The 23,176-nt window shown below is 41.7% G+C and overlaps 1 protein-coding gene across 3 annotated transcripts in view; it reads right to left on the minus strand.

Annotated features, from left to right (window-relative positions):
* The window catches only part of LOC116037578 (transcription initiation factor TFIID subunit 4-like), an 85,558-nt gene that overhangs the window by 9,997 nt on the left and 52,385 nt on the right, over positions 1 to 23,176 (minus strand). For all 3 annotated transcript variants that reach the window (XM_031281517.2, XM_035999270.1, XM_035999269.1), the window contains one exon: positions 18,403 to 18,525. In XM_031281517.2, the coding sequence (XP_031137377.1) occupies positions 18,403 to 18,525 (123 nt within the window). The remainder of the gene's footprint in view (positions 1 to 18,402; positions 18,526 to 23,176) is intronic.

A 23,176-nucleotide genomic window follows, 5' to 3' on the forward strand; every position in this document is an offset into this window, starting at 1 on the left:
TTTTTCCAAAAGTTGAAGCCAGGGTGGAAATTAGCAGCAGCCACTAGTCAAATACTGATGAATATTGTGTATGATGCTGGCCACTGTGGCAGATAGCCAGACATGATTTGGTGGTTGCACTTGTAAGTGTAATTGGCTGGTAGAACCTTTCAAATGGTTTGCAGGTACTCAGGTGCTCCTGATGGGCCTCCGCTTATCAGGAGCACTTGACTGACTGACAAACTAGTTCACATGCTGGCTGACTGAAGGACTCACTGATTTGCTGACTGACGTACTAACTGAAGAACTGGCTGTTTAGCTGACTGGCTGAGCGCCTGACTGACTCACTGACTGGCTGGCTAATTTACTGACTGAAGGACTAACTGACTGACTGGTTGACTGACTATGTGCCAGCAAGCAAAGCTTTCCCACATGTTCTCCTCCACGCCACGTTTCAGTTGGGGAACGCTGCTTCGTCCCTTCACAGTGTTTACAGTGTGGAGCCCAGCCGTGGGAGTGCAGCCCCGCTTCATCTCCACACTCGGCCTGAAACGCTTCTCCTACGGCCGACATTAATCAGCACCAGAGACTTTCTCTCTCCCTCTCTCGCCTCTCCTTTTTCTCGCTCCTCTACGCCCACAGACATGCTGGATGAGGCCATTTTGAAAGAGTTAACAGATGTCGGCTGATTTGCCCCGGGCTTTCTGACATTGCCCGAGTGATGTATTTGATGTGGAGTTTATTCAGCTCTAATAAACGTATAAAGAATTAGAATAATAATTCACAGATGTACATACCCAGATTATATGCCGGAGCTTCTCTTTGAAGCAGACAAGGCAGCCAAGATTAACAGAACCAGGGGAAATGATGAAAAAGGTTTTTGGTTCAGCCCACTGATAATCAGAAAGGTCAGGATGGACTAATACCGCAGCTTTATTTTCATGCACCGACACAGACACGGCCTTTGTTCCCATCACAGGTTCCTTTTCTGTGAAAAGCCTAAACAAGAGGCTGCTATTGTCACTGGGCTTTAAAAAAATGGAGCAGAGTGAAACACATGTGCTATATCTGTTTTTTCTTGTCTCATACATGCTTCTGTTCATTTGTCATTTGTGAACAGCAGAAATAATAAAGGGGAAAATAAAAAGGGATAAGAGTGAGGTCCAGCATTCTGATCATGGCAAAAGGGATGAGGGAATTACTTTCAAAACAAACAACTTCCATTTGCTTCACAGCTAAAGAACAACAAATCTCAAAAATGGCCAGTTGCAGAGCATCTTAATACCCACATAAACCATAAAAACAGCTACACAGCTCCATGGCAATGCATAGCAACCGTGCAGAATTTCAGTCAAGGAGAAAGAAGGCAAAAAAACACCTTATTACTTCTAACTCCTGCAAGCCATTTTGGTCTCCAAAGGTTTTAGAGCGCCGCAGGCCATGTGTCTGCAGTGTTTCGGGAAATGACTTGCCTTCGCACGAACACTGCTATGTTCTGCAGCACTGCTGCCCCCAGCATCCCCGCTCAATTTCTGTTTAACCCCTTCCTGCCTTCCCTCACACTGACTCACTGCAACAGAGAGCTCACACCCAGCACAATACTGTCACATTGTTCAGCCTCCCACAAACCAAGGCAAATCAGACCAGCTTTTTTTTCACAAACTAACACATTAACTCCACGTCTAATTTGGCTACTTAAGCATGTGATGGCTCCTAACAAACACGGTGCAGGAAAGGCGTTAAGGTTATATGGGGCAGAGAAAGATGGAGCAAAAAGCCCCTTCACCATTCCACTTGATCTACTACAATGTGCGACACAGTTTGCACACTTGAGTGTGTATCAACGGTGGATTAAATCTGCAAACTCGTTGACACAACACATAATTAAAACATCTTGCTCGAGGTCAGGAATTTTCTAATTAGTAGTGTACTGACAAAGCTGCAATTCCATCGCCCTGAGTTTCAAAGTCCACAGGTTACTGCTAAGATGAAAGCTGACCCTGGAGCACTATTCTGCAGGGCTGCTCATACAATTCCTCAGAAGACAGTCACGGGGTCACCAAGCTAAACAGTGTGCTGCACCCGGAACCTCGCTTCCAAACAAAGAACTTCAAACTTTCCTGCCTGGAAACACAATGTTGGCTTTTCCCCCCCCCCGCCTCTCTCTCTCTTTCTTTCAACCTGAGAGAAACAAACGGTTGTGTGAAGGCAACAAGATGAAGAAACCATAACATTGTTTTTAATCTGTTTAATTAAAATGCTCTATGCCCGGCTAGCTGAACAATTTGTTAAATGCTACAAAGGCTTTTATTTTTGTTGCTGGGTCTTTGTAGCTTAAGTTGGTAACACCATATACCGTAGGATTGTGGGGTAATAACATTTTGTTCACATATTGGTTATTATTATCTATTATTATTATTATTACAATCAGACTACTACAGCAGCTATTATAACAACAATCCAGATGATGCTTTTGTTGTTGTTGTAATTTATAAATCAGCTTTTTTTTGTCTGAAGATCCAGATCCAATCAATAATCCACCAAACGACGTCTTCAATGTCTTTCCTCTCTAGTGTTCTCTATGGAGAGAGCAAAAGCAGCTGAGAAATCGCTAACAGCTTGCCTGATAACCTGGGCAGTTAATGCAGGCCAAGTATCTTTGGCTACATAAAGTATCAGAAGTAGAACTTTTTCAACATTAAATATTCAAAGCGTTTCATATAGAAAATGAACCCAATTAGAGTTAAAATAGGAGAAGTGTAATGAGTCTCAAGTCAGAATGCTTGTCTTCAGAACTATTCGCTAATGAGCCCTTGTTGGTTTTGCACACTTTACTTTCAGTGGTGTGGCACTGTCATTTCTGCTGGTTTTAATTTTTAATTCAAGTTGAATGAGAGGGTGGTGACTGAGTTAATAATCAAGGCACCGGGGTGTTTTGCAGCCGATGGATAGCTGGGAGAAGTTGCCAAATGAGGCTTGTGGTCCGCCCTTTGATGTCTTTGCGAAACATTGCAAATAGGAACAACCAGTTAACAAAAGCCTATCAGTTCAGGGTGGTATCGAACATAAATGACCACACTAAGGGGAAGGCGTCCTGCCAATGGCCTAATTAGGGAAAAGGGTAGGCTAGCAAAATAGCATGGCACTGAATAACACAGAATCCGAGCACTAACAGACACTGACTTGAGAATGAGGTAAGAGACCAAAAGGCAGCACAACGGATCCCGCCGCTCTGCAGACATGTGCTGTATGCTGAACTGTCAGCCTTCACATAAATCTCATATGAGCAGTGACACATTTCACTCACAAGAAAAGGAACGCACCAAGGGGCCGCAGTAGATATGCAGATGGAGGAGATTAGAAAGCACATTTGCAGAGGAGAGGTTCACACTATGAATTGGTCCTTGATCTGAAATTGACATATATGGGGCCATTTTTGACATCATTTAGCCATCACAAACTCCCATCCAGCGTCGCTGTCACTGGTCCCCATGCACCTGATGCGACGCCTGCTAAGTATAAGAGGCAGAAAGAGAGCTGTCTGAAGAGCAGGTCTGATTAAAAGCCAGGCTCTTCTGGGGAAAGAGTAGAGTTTCATGTTTTATATAGATGGCCCAGAAAGACGAACCAAAACTTTGCTGGAGGATTAATTTTTTTTAAATAGAGTGCCTCTGTGAATATTTGTGACCCCCAGTGTCATTGTTTTTCATCCAACAAGCTGACATGGTGAGATGCTGACAGTGTTTTTATAGAAAGTTAGAAACAAATGGTTCCTTTTACCATTTTGGGCATTCAGATATGTCAATTTAACAATATAATATATAATAAACTACTACTAGTTCTGCTGATAAATATGAGAAAGACATAGACGTCTAATGATTCCACAGTATGGTTCATTTGGCACTGCAATGCAAAAATTAAAATCACACAATACATTGTCAATTAGTAGTCTAGATGGGTTGGGGGGTAATAATGGCAGGCAGCATCACAAAATTTGGACTCAGCTAAAGAGTTCCTCATTACAGTTTTTTTGGCACCTTCATGGAGGCCTCATTCCTCCCATCAGGTTCCTCTTCCACATGCCCAGAGGGCTTCCTTCCTACCTGCACAGCATTTTGGCAACCTGCTTTATTATACCACATACAAAAGCATCATTTTCCAAGCAGCTGTGTGTGTGTGTGTGTGTGTGTGTGTGTGTGTGTGTGTGTGTGTGTATATATATATATATATATAGAACGCTTATCTACATATTGACTTGGTATAAATCCACACCCTTGTCTGCCATAATAATTACACATCTTGTAAAAGGAAGTACTCAATTCTTCCTGCACCTGAGGCGGGCAGCTGCAGGACTTGCCCACCGGCGCCCAGCAAACACACCTCTGGCGCTGCCTGGTATCCAAACAGCTTCAATATACACCCACAGCCATTGCTTTCTATGGTGTAATGGCGCCTTTAGACTCCAACTGAACAGAAAGCGCCAACGCAGGCACGGTTACATGTGTTTCTATGCATTGCGGGAACAAAGCAGATGGGATAGGTCCGACAGGTAATAAAGACAGCAGGGGCCTGTTTTATAGTTGTCAACGAGTCAGACCACACACACGCATAACTGCACACACTCCGACACACACGTACACAAACACACTACAAAGCAGTGTGTGTGTAGTGACACAGGCCAGCCCAGGGGGTATGTTTACATTTTGTGGCTCTCTAGACCTTGTTGTACGTGTATATAAAAAACGCTCAAAATGGCCAGGCAGGTTTTTTCTCTCCAGCCAAACCACATCTATTGCTCAGCGCTGCCATGACATGTAATCAGAACACTGATGCGGGTGATAGAGGCCATATCAAGCTATTCACAACTCTCCCAAAGTACTATCAGTGGAGGGCGTTCATTAGTCCAAAAATACATAATTTATGCAATCTAAAAAATACATGTGATCATGAATCAAAATGGGAATGAGAGACACAGAAACATTGAGGTTCTCTGGTGATGCCAATTCTTTGTTTCGGGAGAAGCGAATAGTGGTAGCTGCCCTGCCAAACATTGTTGTTCTGCTGCTTAGAGGCCAGACAAGAGCCAGACCTGGTGACACTCTACGGCAGATATCAGCAATCTGTGTTCATTACAATTCTTTTCTCCCAGACTACACTGCCGTATTTCAGAGACAATTGTTTCCTCTATTATCCATGCAGTGGTTTAGCACATTGAACAACAGTCACGCCAAATATAACTACACTTATTATACACTTACTTGTACTAAATGTACAGTAAAGCATTATACATATGGATTTTAGTGGACACAAAGAGTGACACTAGGGAGACATTAGGTTAGACGGCATGCTAACTGACATGAACAACACACCACTGGGAGCACACGCACATTTTTCAGCAACACAAGTTAAGCATCTAAAACAGTACCGGAGCCGATAGCCTTTATCCTCTCTCCATTCAGGACTGATAACATTCATTTGCATGGTGACGTCTGAATTCTGCTGAGATTATTTGTCAAAAAATGCCTGAATTTCACAGTTAATTGGCCTCCCTAATTAGCACAGGATGTCTAATTCCCATTGCAGTCAGTGTGCTAAATGGTAAAGCTTTAGCAAGCGGATGCCATTCCTTTTCGTTTGAGCAGAGAGAGTCCCCGTGCAAGCCGTGCTATACTGTACATTACACACTCAATGATCGATTCTAAATCTTAATTAGGGAAATGACAAACAAGCAAGGGGACTTAATGAACTGTGTACCTTGTCAAACAGCTGGCTGATCATATTTATTGAGATATATGTTAAATTTAATGATTTGGGCAATTAACTGTAGACCGCTCTGTAATCTCTGAGGGACATAAAGGGGCCATGGAGCCGAGCACCGGGGCCACATACCTAATGGAAAGCAGCTGACAAATATTCATCATCCCCAGAGTGCTGGGACAGGCATCAGTGGCTTAGAAGACCTTGTGCTTAGGAATAAAGATATCATACAAATTTCACTCCCTTGTGTGCTTCAATCGCAGTCATTTACGGTCCTGGTTTACATTGCTCTGATGCTGTAATAAGACATGTTTCAGGCACTCTCTGCTTTGCTGGGACCTCATCCTATTTAATGATCTGAGATGTTCTGCAAAAACAATACAGAAACATAACAAAAGATATCTAAAAGTGGGCACAGTCTTTATTATCAGCGCCTTTTTTTCCCACTGCCATCCATTTCTAACTTTTTTTTTTTTTCTAAATTGGTCAAATGGAAAGCAGTGAAAAGCGAGGAAAAAAAAATTAAGCCGAGCCGAAAAGTGCGACTTGGATTTAATATTTTATAATTGCCAAGGGACATTCTAAGATCAATGAATTTTTGCCCGGGACGCACATCAGAAAGAGATGTACTTCAGTCTTTTTAGGGAACATTGGTCTATTTAATTCCAGTGTCTGATGCATGTGAAATATGCCTTCCATGGCCTCCTTCTTCTTCCCCAGGCACTGCTGCAGGCAGACATTACCACTTTTAATGGGCCTCCATGAGAAGAGGCAAGCCAGCCAATAACCCATCTTCACTAATGGATCGCCTTGTTTGTTCTCTTTCACCATTTTCTGAAGCTAATTTTAGATTCTGGTTCTGTTTTTCATGACAAAATAGAGGACACTGTATCACAACAAAATTTTAAGAAAACAATTAAATAAATGGTCCTTAGACAGAAGGACAGACAAGAACGGTGTTATTTAAGCAATTTGTTCACATGGACCATCTTTGTCGAGTTAGCTGGTGGTTGGTCCAGGTGTTGAGGGGTAGCTCAAGTGTAACTGGAAGCCAGAAAAGGGCCTCTCCCAGTGGGAGACTAAAATAAAATGGGCATTGTAGTAAAAAGCTTAGAGTGGAATAAATGGGATAGTTAACAGCAGTAGTTTTTAGGGGTGGGAATGATCAACTCACTGATTGATTTATCACAGGCTGCTGAACCAGTCAACAATATATTCACTAGTCGTAATCTGAATTTGACCTCAATAGTCCAAAAAGTATCCATTACTTATCGATTGCAATTAACATTCCGGCCATACAATTAAATTGCCGGGTCATGTGAAGTGGTTATATATTTATTTTATATATAGTTATATAACTTAAACATGGTACATCAAATATCAAGGGTTCACTTCCAATGACATTTCCACATATATTATTATAGACATCAAGGGTATTCGTGAAAAGAATCAACCACTGCAAAAGTATGTGTATACTATACAAAAGAAATCCTGTTTTTGACAGAAAACTGGAAAACGCAAACTGCTCGTGATAAGCTACGGTGCAGTAAATGTAAAGATGGTGCCCCATTATTTAGTATTGAGTTTTAAGCAGAAATCTGCTGCTTACAGGATGCAAAATATACACCTCCTCTGCAATGAAAAGTCCTGAATCAGATTCTGGAAACTCAAACTACTCTCTATGTTGGCATTTCTGCCATCTAGTTGTAGTATTCTGCCTACTCGGTACATATTAACACCTCCCCTCCGCTCTCCTTGGCATTCTTCTGCCACCCCACCCCCCTGCCAGCACCTAATGAAAGATATTTTCCTTTTTCACCCCAGGCTCAAACCTTGACAGCTGACAATGGAGCTGACATAAAACTTATAGTTAAAGGAAAACTAACTTAAATACATAGTGACAAGAAAATGCACTTCTCCCTGGTAATGCCATGGCGCTGTTCTGCACAAAGCAATCAGGGTTAAATCTAAAAGGCATCGCAGGAGGTCCTATAAAAAACGACAGTAAGTCACACAAAGACACAGGAGTTTCTTAAGTAAGCCATAACATAAAGAACTCTCCCGGCTCTCCAGGGCTTCACCATGTAGGTTTCAGAGGCTCCGTGTTGACAACTTCATTAGCAGCGCCCGCGCTCTACAACTCTCAAGTCGTCCAACATTACACCATGTTAAGACTAAGAATTCGGAGGCTCAGAGTTTCCTTCTCCTCCAGGATGGAGGAAACACAAGTAGGCACAGAACGGCAAAACAGTGATTGAGGCGTTTTTTTCTTCTTCTGCCTATCCCTATGAGTGGTGAAGGCGTAGGATGAGGAGAGTGGGTTTGCACAGTGCGGTATATAGCACAGCATGGGGCCCAGGATGTTAGGCTGTCCCCATGTCCCTGGCCAGCAGGCTAGCTAGAGAGCCAGCCATTATCAGCTTGCCTCCTTAACAGCGAGGCGGCGAGAAGAAAAAAGGCAGCAAATTTCATTCTTCAGAAATTTAATTATATCAAGATTAACAAGGGAGGTAATTAATTTCTTTAAGATGAGTATCTTTTAAGTGCCTGGGGCTCAACTTTGTTGTCAAAACTGTATATTTAACCATTATTTCAGGGCAAAGTTTTAAAGGCAGAAATGAGGGGGATCACTACTTTGCCATACATATATGAGGATATATTGGAGGTTCTAATCTAAATAGGGAGATTACAGTGTTAACACTAATGTGTACATTTATGTACATATATAAATATAAGGTTCATTTAAGAAATTTCAATAATGAATCAAAAAAGGGGTTGCATCAACTACATTTCAAATAATTTCCTAAATTTATAGTCATGATGGATTTTCTTTTAACTTAGACAGAGCCCTTACATCCTTAGCCTATTAGGTATAGCAGTTTAAGTTGGAGCTCGAGGTTGAAACCTAAGACCACCAGGTGGACCACGAGCCCATCCAGGACTTGTGTTTTGGGTAGGAATCTTCTCTCCCTCACTGAGAATCTTCAAATACTTTCTTATTTCTTTAAGTGTGACTAACTAGAAGATTTAACCTAAATGAGTGATGGAACATGGACAGCCCACGTATCTGTGTTACTGATCTTGGAAGATCTTTAAGCCCCTTTCCATGAATGAATACATTAAAGCCAGTGATGCTGAGTCAAGTTGACAGGTAGCATATATTTAAGACCCAACAGATGATCATGGCTGCTACAGTACTGTATCTCTTCTGCTCTCTCAATCTATCCATATTTGTGCAGGGAGCAAGATACAAACATGTCAGAAAGTCAATTTTTTTTTTTTTTTACGCCTCACATCTGTTTTACAGTGGAGAAACATCAGACCAAGCCACACACCCATAAACTGAGACATAAACTCACTGGTTAAGAGAACAGAGACAGTGGTGCTATTCAGGGATTCTCTTAAATCCCAACATACAACTCCATTTGTCTCACAAGTCTCAGTCTAAGTCTTGTCATGTGTGACATCTGACTACTATGTTTAGGATGTAAAGAAAATGTGATTTTTTAAGCTGCCTAGTATCTTAAAAATTTTTTAGTCGTGTTAGCTGCATGGTTCTATGGATGGCAATACCGGTTGCTTTGTCAGCCACTTTGGTCAAGGCAACTGTTGGATGTTCGTAGCTCACTGGGTAGAGTGCGTACCATTAAGGCTGAGTCTTTACCGCACAGGCACGGGTTTGAGTCCAACCCAGGGCCCTTTGCTGCAGGTCTTCCCCTCTTTCTCCCCTTTCCTTTCTATCTAAATAAAGCATAAAAACGATATGTGACATCGTCGCTCTCCTCACTTTCCCTCTAACACCAACATGAGGTTGACATATTTGATTTTTAGTTAAATATCTTGACAACTAATGGGTAGATCATGACATTTGGTGCACATTTACTGTATGTGCCCCTCAGGATGAATTGTAATAACTTTGGTGATTTACTGACTTTGCATCTAGCGCCAATCTGACTTCAAACTGTTATTTTGTTCAATGCTTTGGTAAATGACTAAATGCCTTTTTGAATCAGTGTGCTTGAGGAAACGCGTGCACAACTTATGGCATCCCTATGGGCTTCAGCTGTACTTCAGCTGGGTTTATTGCTGACACACTAAACTTACATGGTGAACATGGTAAACATTATACCTGCTATTCAACATGTTAGCATTGTCATAGTGACCATGTTAGCATGCTGACGTTAGCATTTAGCTCAAAGCACTGCTGTGCCTGAGTATACCCTCACAGAGCTGCTAGTGTGGCTGTAGACTCTTAGTCTCGTTTACTCTGGAAGTTACTATTCATGGTGACATTTAAGTGGAAGTTGATGTTATTTGCACTTTTACCTTTGATTTACTTCTTTATTGAATTGGTATTTGCCATGAATGCTTTATGTCAAAATGCTAATTTGACATTATCAAAAGCCCTACTAGAACAGTGTGCTCCAGGTCTTATCTTTTCAAGTCCTGCCTTAGTTGTCCTGTCTATTGAGGCACTGGTTTGAGCTTTGAGTTGGCCGATGTGAGATTCCTTCATCCACATTTTAAGACTTTATTAATATTAATGAATCAATCAATCTATCAATTGATATTGATAAAAGCAATTGATTGTGTGTTACACTGTGTGTTGTAGCTGTAGTAAGTAACGATAATTAGTTAACAAATGGAATATGTCATTTTAATTGTATTATAATTATGTTGAAACCGCCTCATTTTCAGGTATTTCAGGTCATATTTTGTTCTATTTATGACGACTGTGTTACATATTTTGTGCATTCAATATATAACTAAATGTGGATAACTGTATTCCAGATAACAGTAGAAAAACACAAATGTATTTATCTTTTCATGTTTATGCTATAGCTGTATTTTAAATGCTTTAACCCACATACCATACTGTGATAACCACTGGTGGGTACTACTGTGCTCTGCATTGTGAAGGGGATGGGAAAGTTGGCAAAGTGCACTGTGTTAAAGCTCTAAGAACGCATGGCATCTGGCCAAGGAGCCCCTCTAACCATTCTGAAGATTTGACTCTGTCTCCTTTGTGTCCTCACTGGAAACACAGAATTGCCTTGAGAAGTAAAGTCAAACTAATATTACAATCTCCTTGACATTATGAAACCAATAGCAGCCTCTCTGTGCCCTCTTTAATGATATTTATGCAGTATTTAGAGAAGGGGAACCCACACAGGAATCGTTATGCTTCATTACAGCCTGACATAAGTCATGCTAAAGTCATTGCATTCTCCTTCACATCCCACCCTGCATTACTTAAGTGGTGAAAAAAATACATAAAAACAACAATGGCTAATCGGGGGTTAATGTCAATGCACCCAGTGGATTTAAAAGAAGACTCCATATTGTTAAGAGCAACATGAAAACAAAAAAAAAAAGAAGGTCAAGTTAGCTGTCTTTGCCACTGAAAATTCCCAGTATGTATTTGGACATGGAGAGGAGTAAGTGGAAAGTAGGAAGGAGGGATTTTGTGGTATTAAAAACGGGAGGAGGAGTACTGTGGTATATATGTAGATGTAGTGAGTACTGTACAGTATACTCACACATTACTGCCACTTCTCCAACTGCACCAACACGCAGGCCCAACTTTTCTAACCATATACTATCCCCAACAGATTGTGGGCAGAGAAGGGAAAAAGATGGAAAGGAAGAAAAGATGGGGAGGCGGAGCGAGTGGTTTCCTCCACGCTGTCCCTTCTACTAGCAGTTAGTTGGCCAGTCTCTTTCTTAACCAAACAGCCTGGTTGGTCTTAGTCCTCTGAGTCCTTACGCCCCTCCCTCCAGCTCCGGAACCCTCGTGCTTTGCGAGTTTCCTGTTTGTCTGGTTGAAGACCTGGCCGTTTTTACTCCCAGGCGGCACACTGGGAGGGACGCAGGAGAAGGAGAAGAAGAAAAGCACAAGAGAGAAGGACAGAGGGGAGGTTGGCGGGGAGAAGGCAAAGGGAGAGACACTGAACACTCAAGTTGGGATTGATTTACTTCATTAACCGAGATTACAAGTTTAACTTACAAACCAGAGGTCAAAATTTCTCATTAACAAGGGGACCGTGGAGAACCTCGGGGCTTGGAGACCACTCTTATTACTGACTACACATTTCAATCTGTCTTTGATGTTCCATGTCTGCCTTTCTACCCCCTCTTTCCCCCTCCTATTTTTTGGCAGCGAGGTTGATTTTAATTGTAGCTATAGAACAGAGCATAGTTTGCCTGTAAGCCAGCCTCCACATCTGTAGTGAGTGCAGCTTTAGTGATATTGGGTGCAGTCCATAGCTCGGGGCTAATTTTAATGGTCCCCCCCCCCCTCCCCTCCCTCCCTCCTTCATTGGAGACTCAGATTGTTTTCCACGTGATTCCTGTTAATTTAGCTGGAGGAAAGGGCATCAGTTTTCCTTGTGCTTTTCCCCCTCTCTCCCTATGCCTCTCGCTCTATTGCCTCACTCCTTCTTTCTGATCTACAGCCTCAAAGAAACAAGGTGAAATGAATTCAAATGGAAAAATAGACTGTGCTCACTATTAAATCGCTCGCCTACTTTTGTCCCTTGCATTGCGCGTGGTCGAGACGGATAGGAGATAAGGCAGTGTGGCTGCACAAACTGCATGAAATTTAGCTGATATTGTTGCTTTTACGTCAACAAACAAAGCTCTTGCTTTGATGTGATAAATGGCCTGAGTGCCGGGATAATAACTCTGAGCTCATAAATTGTGTCAAGGATGTTTCAAAGCTCTGAGCATGTTTAACACTGAAAGACATTGTGCGTTGAGGCACATTTTACATCGCAGAACCTTAGATGTACTGAGGAGTCTACCCTTATCTGGATTTCATAAGCTAGCAACACAGAAGCCACGCAGTTTAGTCAAGATGCACCAAATGGGAAGAGAGGAGATCATAAGACACAAAATTCAATGAGCTGAAATGAAAGAGTAAAGTGTTCAAATAATGTTACAGTACATGTGTGAAAGGATATACAGGGTGTGATGGAATAATCATCACAGACTGTCCTCTATCCCCAATCCAATGAACTAAAATCCATTTTTATCTCTTCTCTGTACAATATACACATTAGTGTCCACATATTCAAGCTAATGTTTGGAGGGCATAGGAGCCTTCATCACATTTCCATCCTCCTTCATCTGCCCTTTGTCACTGCACTTCATCCCTCCACCTTCTTCAAGGTAGCTCACCCTTGACTTTTGTGCTGAACTTCAAAAGCCTGTGTGTGCTGATTGGAGGGTTTGGGCTCTGGGATCAGGACTATTGAGCTGGAGGGGGGTTTGCAGTGTCTGTGCCTGTGCGGCCCCTGCCTGTGCAGTGACCCACCGCTGGGGCCACAGCAGGCCCTCTTCCAGAGAGCCAGCCAGCCAGCAGCCCCAGCCATTGGCTCCTTGGAACTAATCCACCCTGCGGAGCCCTGTAAGGCCCTCTTTGTTCCCTCCTGCAGACTAGATCAGGCTGGAGACAGACATCCCAGTCTTGACTGGCTATCAGTTTCACAGCCCGTGGCAATCCACATCCAGGCACAGGCACGGGCCCAAGCCCCGGCCAAGCCACCATCAAATTAAAGGTGGGAGAATGGGGGCTGGGGGTTGGGTTTGGGGGAATGGAGCGAAATTGTGTCACCTGAATTCCGTCACAGTGTGAACACGGTGGAAAGGTGGTCTGATGAGGAGAACGAGCAGGAGGGAAGGAATATTGAAGAGGAGGATTTCAACAGGAGCTCTGCCTCTCGGTGAACAGAGCAGGATCTCAACGAGGCCATTATCTGGCTCCTAATTTGAGCTCTGGCACAGCACTGAAGGGCTGCCTTTGTCTGGGATTAATGCGGAAAGCTCAGGATGCGATGTCAGAGGGAAATAATCAGCATGGGCCCTTCATAACGTTGGCTGCTTGTGCTCCTGGCCAGGGCCCCCCGGCTCATTTCTGTGGAGATGAAATCTATGACAAGCCCCTCAGTGAAGCTAAGAGCAGGCAACAGTCCAGTAACACCCACAGGCCTCCAGGCATCCTGTGACCCCTTTAGAAAAGTCACATTCACTTTGCTCTGGAGAAGGGAAAGAGAACGCCGCAGGCGCTTCCAGCCCATGTGAAATGAAGAAATGTGAGGAGGTGAAAACGAAGTGAAAATAAGTTAAGATTCCTCCTCCGCCCTCTCTGCAATCACTCCAGAGGAGGGGCACACTGTGACTTCACTTCATTATGCCCCTCTAATTAAACACGAACAGTACATAAAAAAGAGGATAACATAGAAAAAAGCATAATGTATATTCATGTTAATGTTGTGTTTTGCATTTGGGAAAGTAGTTTGAGAAAGCAGCTTTTTTTTTTATGCAGCAGAAGGTCGCAGGCTAATACCCATCAGGGTAAAACATTCTGAAAGAGGTTGGCACTGCACTCAAGGACCATAAGTAATGCTTTTATTTTGTTATTTATGCTTTTACTATGCTCCTCTGCAGCATATTGCTGCTAAGCGAAGGATGTGAAGATGCAACTCGATAAGCAGGTTATTAAAATGACCAATTGACATTCAAAATTCAGGCTTATTTTAGATTCATCATATTTACAGATGAATATGTGGAACTCAAATGTTTCTCCTGCTGCCTCAAGGAAAATGTGACTTGGTAGAGCAACTGTGCATGACTTCATGTGTTACCCTGTGCTGGAGAAATATGATACTCAAGTCACTGCTTTTCCTCAAACAGTAGACGGTTCTTTATAATACCAGAGTTCAGCTTAATTAAGAACAGACTAGGCAAGTCACCGTGCTCTCTACACACATATTTTCTACCATATTCGTCACATTCACCAACTTCAATTGTGGAGAATGGGTTATTAGACAGATTCCTTAACTTGGCTAATGCTTAACAGGTTAAGACTGAAGAGGATGTGTGGTATGATGGCTCTCAAAACTAAAGCTGTGGGGGAAGGGAGACCAACAAAGAACCCTGTCCACAAAACAAACCCGCTCGCTTGTGCCTCCAGAAAGGTATTTGGCTCGTGACTCTAATCAGAGATTTCAGATTTGTTCATCTTCATCCACTTTGTAGATGAATAAACACGAGAACAAGGGTTCACAGGGCTAAGCACTGTGTCGCAAACCCACCGGTGCACTTCACAGCTCCCTCACCACACAACCTCAGTTGTGGATTCACACAATGAGCTCGATTCTGTGGAAATACCAAACACCAAAATGATACTGAATTCTCACTCAAATCGGTGATCTGTGGCCACTCAAAAATGTAAACATGAATGCATTAAATATTAAATAAAATGAAGGTGCATCCACTGTTTCTCACTATTTTCTCTATTTTCTTTTGGCTATGCTGTATCTAATATTGCGTATTCTATATCCTATTTTGATGCTTTGATTGCAGTATGTTACTACTTTCCCTCTATTGTATCCATTGCTCTCCTATTCTTCAGCTTCTGATTTGAACTACTAGTCTGACACAGATTCAATCAATCAAGCAATAACCAGGTTACCATTGTTGTTGGAGTACAGGAAAAAGATATGATTGTGTGGTTACAGTCATCATTTTTATCCTCGCACATGTTCACCTCAGTAAACATTAGAGCCTATAGCATGTCAAACTGTCAGCGTTTTGAACATGACAACTGAATAGCCAGCCAGAGAGGAAACTGTTAGAGAGGTTCAGGTCATACTCCCTCAGGGAGCGTTATTTGTATTCCCAACCTCCACGTCTTCTTATGTATTCTGACATCTTGATTTCATTTCACATAAATGACATAACTTGAAAGAATTAAGCACTTAAATTGTGTGTTCACCTCTAAAATATTAAGCCTGGTTTTTACTGCACTATAAAAACTTGAACAGGCAAACAAAAACAAATTTTTTTGTGTGAATTTAAATGAACTTGAAAAGACATTTAAATAGAAGTCTGTTGGTAGAAAGTAAGTCCCACATGTTATTTTATCAGCAGTGACAGAAGATAAAATGAGTTGGAGGCCAAGACAACAGCATACATAGGCTGCCTGTATATATAATATAATATAATAATTAGGGTTGTCAAGGTTTATGCGGTATCCTCGTGTTAACGCAAATCCGTTTTAACGCCTTGTCGTGGGTCGCATCTCTCGCCTCGCCCACATCCAGGCGCTGTCTCTATCTCTTCTTGCGCTTCTCTGAAACTGAACATCCACTAACTACTATTTTCCATTTGTGTGGCGGTAGAACGTAACCAGCGGAAACTCGGGGTGTTTTTGCAACTTCAGTAAAGAGGATTGTGATATTTATTAAAACTTCAGTAATATCTGTTGCCTTGGGTTTTACACACAGCTTCGGTTGCTCACCGGGGCAGCTTTAAGTCTGTGGCAGCAGTCTTCAGTGGTATTGATTGGCTTGAAGGTACTGTGGGTGGGACATTGACTGAGACACAGTGGTGGCTGCAGATAGAGAGACCAGCTGCATAAACCGTAGAGGGAACTATTTTCACTGGGCATTATGACCGGAGAGATTTAAATATGTCAACTTTAACAGATTTTCCCAGTAAAAAAAGGAGGTAATTACTGGATATTGGAAACACTGCTATGGTGGTTTCTGGACAATATTTGTCATTGTTTATAATAAATATACATACATTTGCATACAGCAAGCAAATTTGTCCACTCCCATGTTGATAAGAGTAATTACATTATTAACATATTAAAGGGTTATTTGTCAAGTATTGACGAGATAAAATACTTGCAATTAACTGGCAATTAATCTCAATTGAAAATTTTAATCGATCGACAGCCCTATAATAATAATATAATATAATATAAAATAATATAATATAAAGAAACTTGTACGTAATTCAGGATTATGTAACTACTCATTTTTAAAGGTCCAGTGTGTAATGTATTTTGTTGTTCATTATCAAAATCTGTGTTGCCCGTTCACCAACTTGTCCTTTTTCATGAATATTTACAACCACCATCAATTCCACCAAGTATTTCTTTTGGCTTTAATTTTACATTTGCATTTGCATGAACAGGGGTAGACGCGCCATATTCATGCGCCATCTTAAAATACGTTAGCCGGTAAGGGACATACAGGACACACTGCTCCGCCTTTCGCGTTTTCGCTGTCACATGATAAACTCACAGGTGCTGCTAATGCTGCTAATGGGGTATCGTAGCTTCCCGGCCCCGGCAAGTTTGAAGAAGGAAACATGGAGGACCACACGTATTCAAAATCCAAATTTCAGGAACAGGAGTCTTCTTCTTCTTCGAGAGTTGATTGCGACATATGATCTCAATGCTAGATGGGAGAAATTCCTACACATTGGACCTTTAATTACAGTGTAACCTGAAAATCTTTGCTACGGCCTGCCATGGGCTTCTGTTGACCAATAAACTTAAGCCTTGAGGTGTAAAGTTGTGTGTTACTGATACCGTACACAAAACATACATGGTCTGGAAAGTATAAAATTGGCCATTCATTTGAGTGTTAAAATGGCCATAATGACAGACCGGCTGCATTAAGGCAGTACTGTAAGTTTAATTCTGAATTGGGGACAAATGGTGTAACGAGATGTGCTGCTGAACACTGACATAAGAATTCATGTACAAGAATTCATGACAATAGCTATTAGGCAGATAATTAAATAGGCACAGAAATAGAGTAGGTAAACAAGAGTTCCAAACAAAAAGTATTCAAAATTATCAGGAAACAGCAGAGAACAGCTAAACAAAAAGCTCTCTGTATATTGGCTAGCAATTATGACTGTGTTTTTTCCTAATCTCTAACTACAATATCACAGCCTATTGTAGATTATTGATTATTTGTCCTTGGAGCAATGTCGGTCACTGCACTTAAGGTAATAATGTCAGGAAGTATTTCTGACTAGCACAAACCTTGACCTACAGATGCATGACAAGTTTGGAGCATGACTGAGACGGCCTAAAGTCTCTTAACAAAAGCACAGTTATTCGATTCAGGAGAATATCCTGCATTAAAAATAAAAACAAAATTTCAAAGTCAGTGTCATGCTTAAGAGGAGTAACAACCTTCAACCTTCCAGCAGCTGGAAATGGAAACCACTGCTTTACCTGCAGCGATGGATTTCTATTTCTTATTCACGTTGTTAGAGATAGATATTCAGTGACTCATTTTTTTGCATATCTAGCAACCATCCATGTTTGAACTTACTACAGTCAGGGATGACAGGGCCATGAAAATTACCATTGAAAGCTGTCCACACAAAAAAAAACACTGTAAGAAAAGAACAACAACTGAGAAATACATGATCTTGGATTACAGTATGCAGAAAACCCTGTTGGTAGGTTGTCATATTGTTTATTATTATAGTATCAGCAGTAGGCTGGTAAGACAGCAGAATCAAAGTCAGATAATGTGATGATTAGTAAGGCCAATATGTCACCATCACAAATGCACTGAAAAATACATTGTCAGAAATATTACTACAAAAGTTTATTGTGTGTATTGCGTTTAATGTGATGTTGTAAATTGTATTGTCACATGACAGATTGCAGGACCCCAGGAAGAATAGCGTTTAGCTTATGCTGAAGCTAATGGGGATCCAAATAAAACAAACAAAAAAACAAACAACTTAATGGTGAAAACGTTGTTGAGGGTAGATATTAAGTCAACACTAGCAACTAGATATGGAAAAAAAAGGATAATATAGCCATTAAACACGTCTAGTTCTTACCTCGGTCCCTGATGGGGTGTTCCCTGGTGAATCCATTTTACGTTTTTTGCGGGGTCCAATGGCGGCTAGTGCTGTAAGGTTGGCATCTCGCTGCCTCATCTGTGCCAGTTCCTGTTGTTGCATCTGGTGAAGACAACACAAAGATTAGAAAAGAACTGTGCCCTCTACACTACATGTAGCGTTGGCTCAGTATTATATGCCTCTGTTTGGGTTAGTAAGTACGTCATGTACAAGGCATCAATATACACCAGTGCCAACCTGACAATTTCATGTGCATTTATTGTCTCTAAACAAGAAGTGCATATTTACTACCCTTCATTAATGCATAAATCTATAACACATCCTGTATGTGGTGGCTTTCAATACGACAAAGCCTCAGTCTGCATTAAACCAATCTCGGAACCTATCGGCTATCTCGGGGCAAGGGCCAATATTTCGCGGGTTCAGTGTGTAACCAGTGGATATGAGGGCCAAGACTTCCCCTTCCGTGCGCCGGCCATTGTTTACAGTCTGATTAGCAACTTGAGACGCGAGAATGGAGTTTGATGTGTGATAGGATTTCTACGACCAGATTGTTTCTCTGCATGAGAATGCAGATAAATTAATAAAAAGCTAAATCAGATAATAGCCGATGGGTTCCGAGATTGCATTACAGCAGTTGTAAGACTTGGTGAGAATGAGTGAGAAATGAAACAAGAGTAGGATCAAATGTAGTTAAGGTAAAATATACGTCTGTAAGAGAGAAAGATGTCCCTCTTCTTCTTTCTACCAGTCCATCCATGTGATGTTTTAGCTCTACTGAGCCAAACAAAATGGAAGCCTGCTGTCAGCCATTAACAGAGCTGCTGTCAAATATCGAATGTGTGTGGGTGTGCGTGTGCAGTCACATGGTCCCATTGTGATTTTTGCAGTTTGTGATATAAGGGGGAGGTTGTGGGGAGGCACTGCCCAAGGTAATGTCATGTCTAGCCACAGGGCTGAGGGGGAACCCAGCGTCGCTGGGAGCTGCCCTTTGTATTGGGTGGATGTGTGAGGGCCTGGGGCCATGGCACAGAGGGTGTCAGCACTCCCTCCAACATGCAAACACAGTACACACAAACACACACACACACACACACACACACACACACACACACACACATGCCTATCAATCTTGGCCACAGCACAGGGAATGCCTACCCACCAGCTTGCCTGCGTGCCTGCCCGCTGGGGGAGATAGGCCTGGGTTGAAGCGAACAGGGACAATCAATGTGCGCTTTCATGTCTTTCATGTTCTTTTATGTTATCTCTCAGCATGTGTGCGATGGACGCTGGTGTTTGTGTGAGGCACGTATGTTGTCTGATCGCGGGGAAATTCCATGTTACTTTCAGATGGCGCTCTGTAAAAAGGTTGCTTTGGTGTATAAAGTCTGATCTAAAATGTGCATGCAGTTGCCTCTGATTTTTTCCTAAAACCCCCCTGGGAAGGCATGCCCTTTAGGGTGTTGCCACTTCACATTTAGCACGGCGGAACTGTTGAAAGATTCAAACACGCTGACAACACAAGTAAGGGGAAATAATAGCAGTAGTACCAGCCAGCTGAATATCTAAAACACATTCATTTGTCCATTTTTAAAACAGATGGTGGTAAAAATGTATACACTAGTTAAAACAAATACTAATTAGTGACAATGGTACAGACGAGTCCATGCAGTGATTTGAGTCGGGGTTGAGACAGACACTGGGGATTGGGGCTGGATCTGGCTAACAGGGTGGAGATGATTTTGCGCCTGTCCACTTGGCAAATGTAGCGTTAAATGTTATCAATGCTAACCTTATTAGGCTTTACCACAAACAACACACAAATCTCTCCAGGCTTGACCTTAAAGAATCCTGCTGCAAAGTGAGCAGGGAGAGAGAGAGACAGAGAGAGAGAGAGGTCCGCTATCTCACTGATGGCACCAGGATGCCGGCATCTCTGCCTGGCAGTTGGCACCAGGCATGAGCTCCCAGCGCCCACAGCAACAGCCTGCATTTTCAGATTTATGACTGTATGATAAATGAAGACTTCATTTTACCATCTGCAACCCTCCAGTCTGCGTTTCCCGTCAGTAAAACGGCCGCCATGACACTGGGAGACTGATTTCTGATTTCAATCTGGTGCCACTATGCCGAGTCTACCTTCCCTTAATGACTGCCAACTGATACAAGCCAGATTTGGGCCAGGCTTTGATAGATGTGTTTTGCCCTAACGAGTTGTTTCGACTACCATTTAATTCAAACATTTACATAAAATGATGTTCATTTAGATAAAGAAGGGAAGGTGTACACATGCTATGAAGTAGTAGCAGTACCTATGAAGGAATGTGGATACATTTTGCCTGCAGTTTCAGTTCTTAGACTGCCGTCATCAACTGTCCTGAACTGTACAGGGTTTGTTGAAATTTAGTCATGAGGTGTTGGTCACTATTTACTCTGTATATTATTTTATGGTGTTAAGCAAATCTGCTGTTAAGAATGCCATCAATCTCTGTTAACGAGTTCTAACATGCCACCACTCTTCCTCTTTACTCATGCTGTTTGTTACGGAACTTGTCATGATTTTACAGGTCGGTACTCTTGGTTAATTAAATTATTTTGCAGTGTCAGCCACCAGGGCATCTTTAAAATAAAAAAAAAGGAAATCAAAACTGTGAACTACAGGTACAAGAATATCTCTCTACCTTCTAGACTACCATGTCGACAATGTTAGCCATAGGTAACAATCACCGCCAAAAACTGCAAAGGTCACTACAGAGATTCATCCCAGACTGAAAGAATAACTAGCCGGCAGAGTGCGTACATTTGCCAGGTCCAATCAATGGTACCGCATAAATATTTGCTGTTCCAAAGTCACTTAAATACCAGTGCTTCCAGTCTGCCTGTATGCCCTTTTAAAGCAGGGAACTGGAACTTGTAAAGAAAAAATTATGAGCAAAGGTCAGGAGATGTAGAACATTTTCAAGATGCCCGACAGAATCAATCTGCAGCTTTGTTAGAATGAGGTTTCAGTCTGGATGCAAAAATGTCAGCTGATGAAGTTATGTTCAGTGTGGGGAAATTGGAAATATGTACATTTCAGGGAAACACTTGTAGCACTTACACAAAGCTCTCCTACAGATGTTGAGTGCTCAGCTAAGTGTGTATCAGTTAACATCATGGTGTAATGTTCAAGTGCAAACACTGAAGCTCTGAATCTTGTATTAATCAGATCAGGATCTGTTTTCATCAAGGCTCTCAGAACACTCCTAATCTGAAATTTGATTACAGCTAAAAAAAAAATATATATATATATATATATATATATATATATATATATATACTGTTGGATTAAGATTCTACACAAACTCTCTGCAAGAAGTAAATGCTCTACTTTGATAGAAAATGACATCACCCAATGTTTATGACAGTAAAAAAATATAACACGAAATTACCCACAACCCACCCCAAAAATACAATATTTGTTTTCTAGCTATGTATCTTAAATACGCTTTAAAAAGATCCAGAACCTGGATATCAAATTACATTCATCAGATTACTCGTGTCATGAAGTTATGTCCTGGAAGATTCTTCCAAAATCATATTTAAATAAGACTAAGACCTCCAGTTTAAGTGCATTGGATGTTAATATTTATCAGCAGCGTAGACGGCTGGTTGGCACAGCTGAATCAGTACAGCTGGTGCTAACAAACTGAAAGGTGCAATGCATTTAACAGAGAAAATAATAAAACATGCATGAATTGGGCCGAATGTAAGCAACTAAAAATAATCAGATCCATTTAGCTATCTTACAATTGTTACCCAGTTAACCGCATCTTGAATGTTCAGAAGTCTAACTTTAAGCTCTGCGCCCTTAATAGATAAAAAATGTCCATCATGACCCGAATGAAAAATAATAGGGCTTTTTTTCTCAACACAGAAGAAAGAGAAGTATGTTTCCTTATGATGCAAAAATGTCCAAAAGACGGCAAGAACCTTAGAGCGGTCTGATATGCTTGGAGTAAAAAAGGGGATGAGCTGCAAGAGCCATGATGGCCAACCTGCCGTTCTCCATTTTTGCTGTTTTTAACAAAGGCTTTTCTCTCAATCTTCCCTCCCTCCCTTCCTCCCGCCTCCTGGCCTGAGGGCCTGCTCGCGGCCCCCCAGACGCTTACAGACAGATGTCCTTGGTAGAGCAGAACACGCTCTGCTTGACGTCACAAGCAGCTACAGGGCTGTGAAGGAAGCTACAGGGCTCTCTGCCCTGCAAAGACCACAGTATAAAAGCCAGACCGTGGGTTTTGAGTTGGTCTGTCTCTCCCCATCCCCCTAGAGAGCTCTGGTCCAAGAGCACACAGCATGGAGCCTCTTAGTATACATAACATATGCCACTTTTTTCGTGAATGCTTCTTCCCCTAAAGAGCCTTATTAGAGTGCATACATTTAACCTTCAATCAAATCTCTTATCATGGCTCTGACCTTTGCACTGTGAGCCTATGGGTAGATTTATAGCAAATAATGGAAAGTGTTTTTAGGAGTATGTTTATAAGAATGAAGCTGAATCTAACTAAAAAACATTTGGAAACAAAACATCTCATTAAACTACAACTGTACCATGATTTTAGTTTGATACACAGTAAAATCTTCAGCTTTAAACTAACTCTGCTGGTGTGTCTATACCGTATACACACTACCAAGTGTTAGATTAATGTTGATATTCATTGTCAGCAGTGTAAGAGAAAAGCTAAGCTTTAAATCAGTGGCTTGATTTACAACC

This window comes from Sander lucioperca, chromosome 3 (assembly GCF_008315115.2).
Source record: "Sander lucioperca isolate FBNREF2018 chromosome 3, SLUC_FBN_1.2, whole genome shotgun sequence".
Classification (NCBI taxonomy): domain Eukaryota; kingdom Metazoa; phylum Chordata; class Actinopteri; order Perciformes; family Percidae; genus Sander; species Sander lucioperca.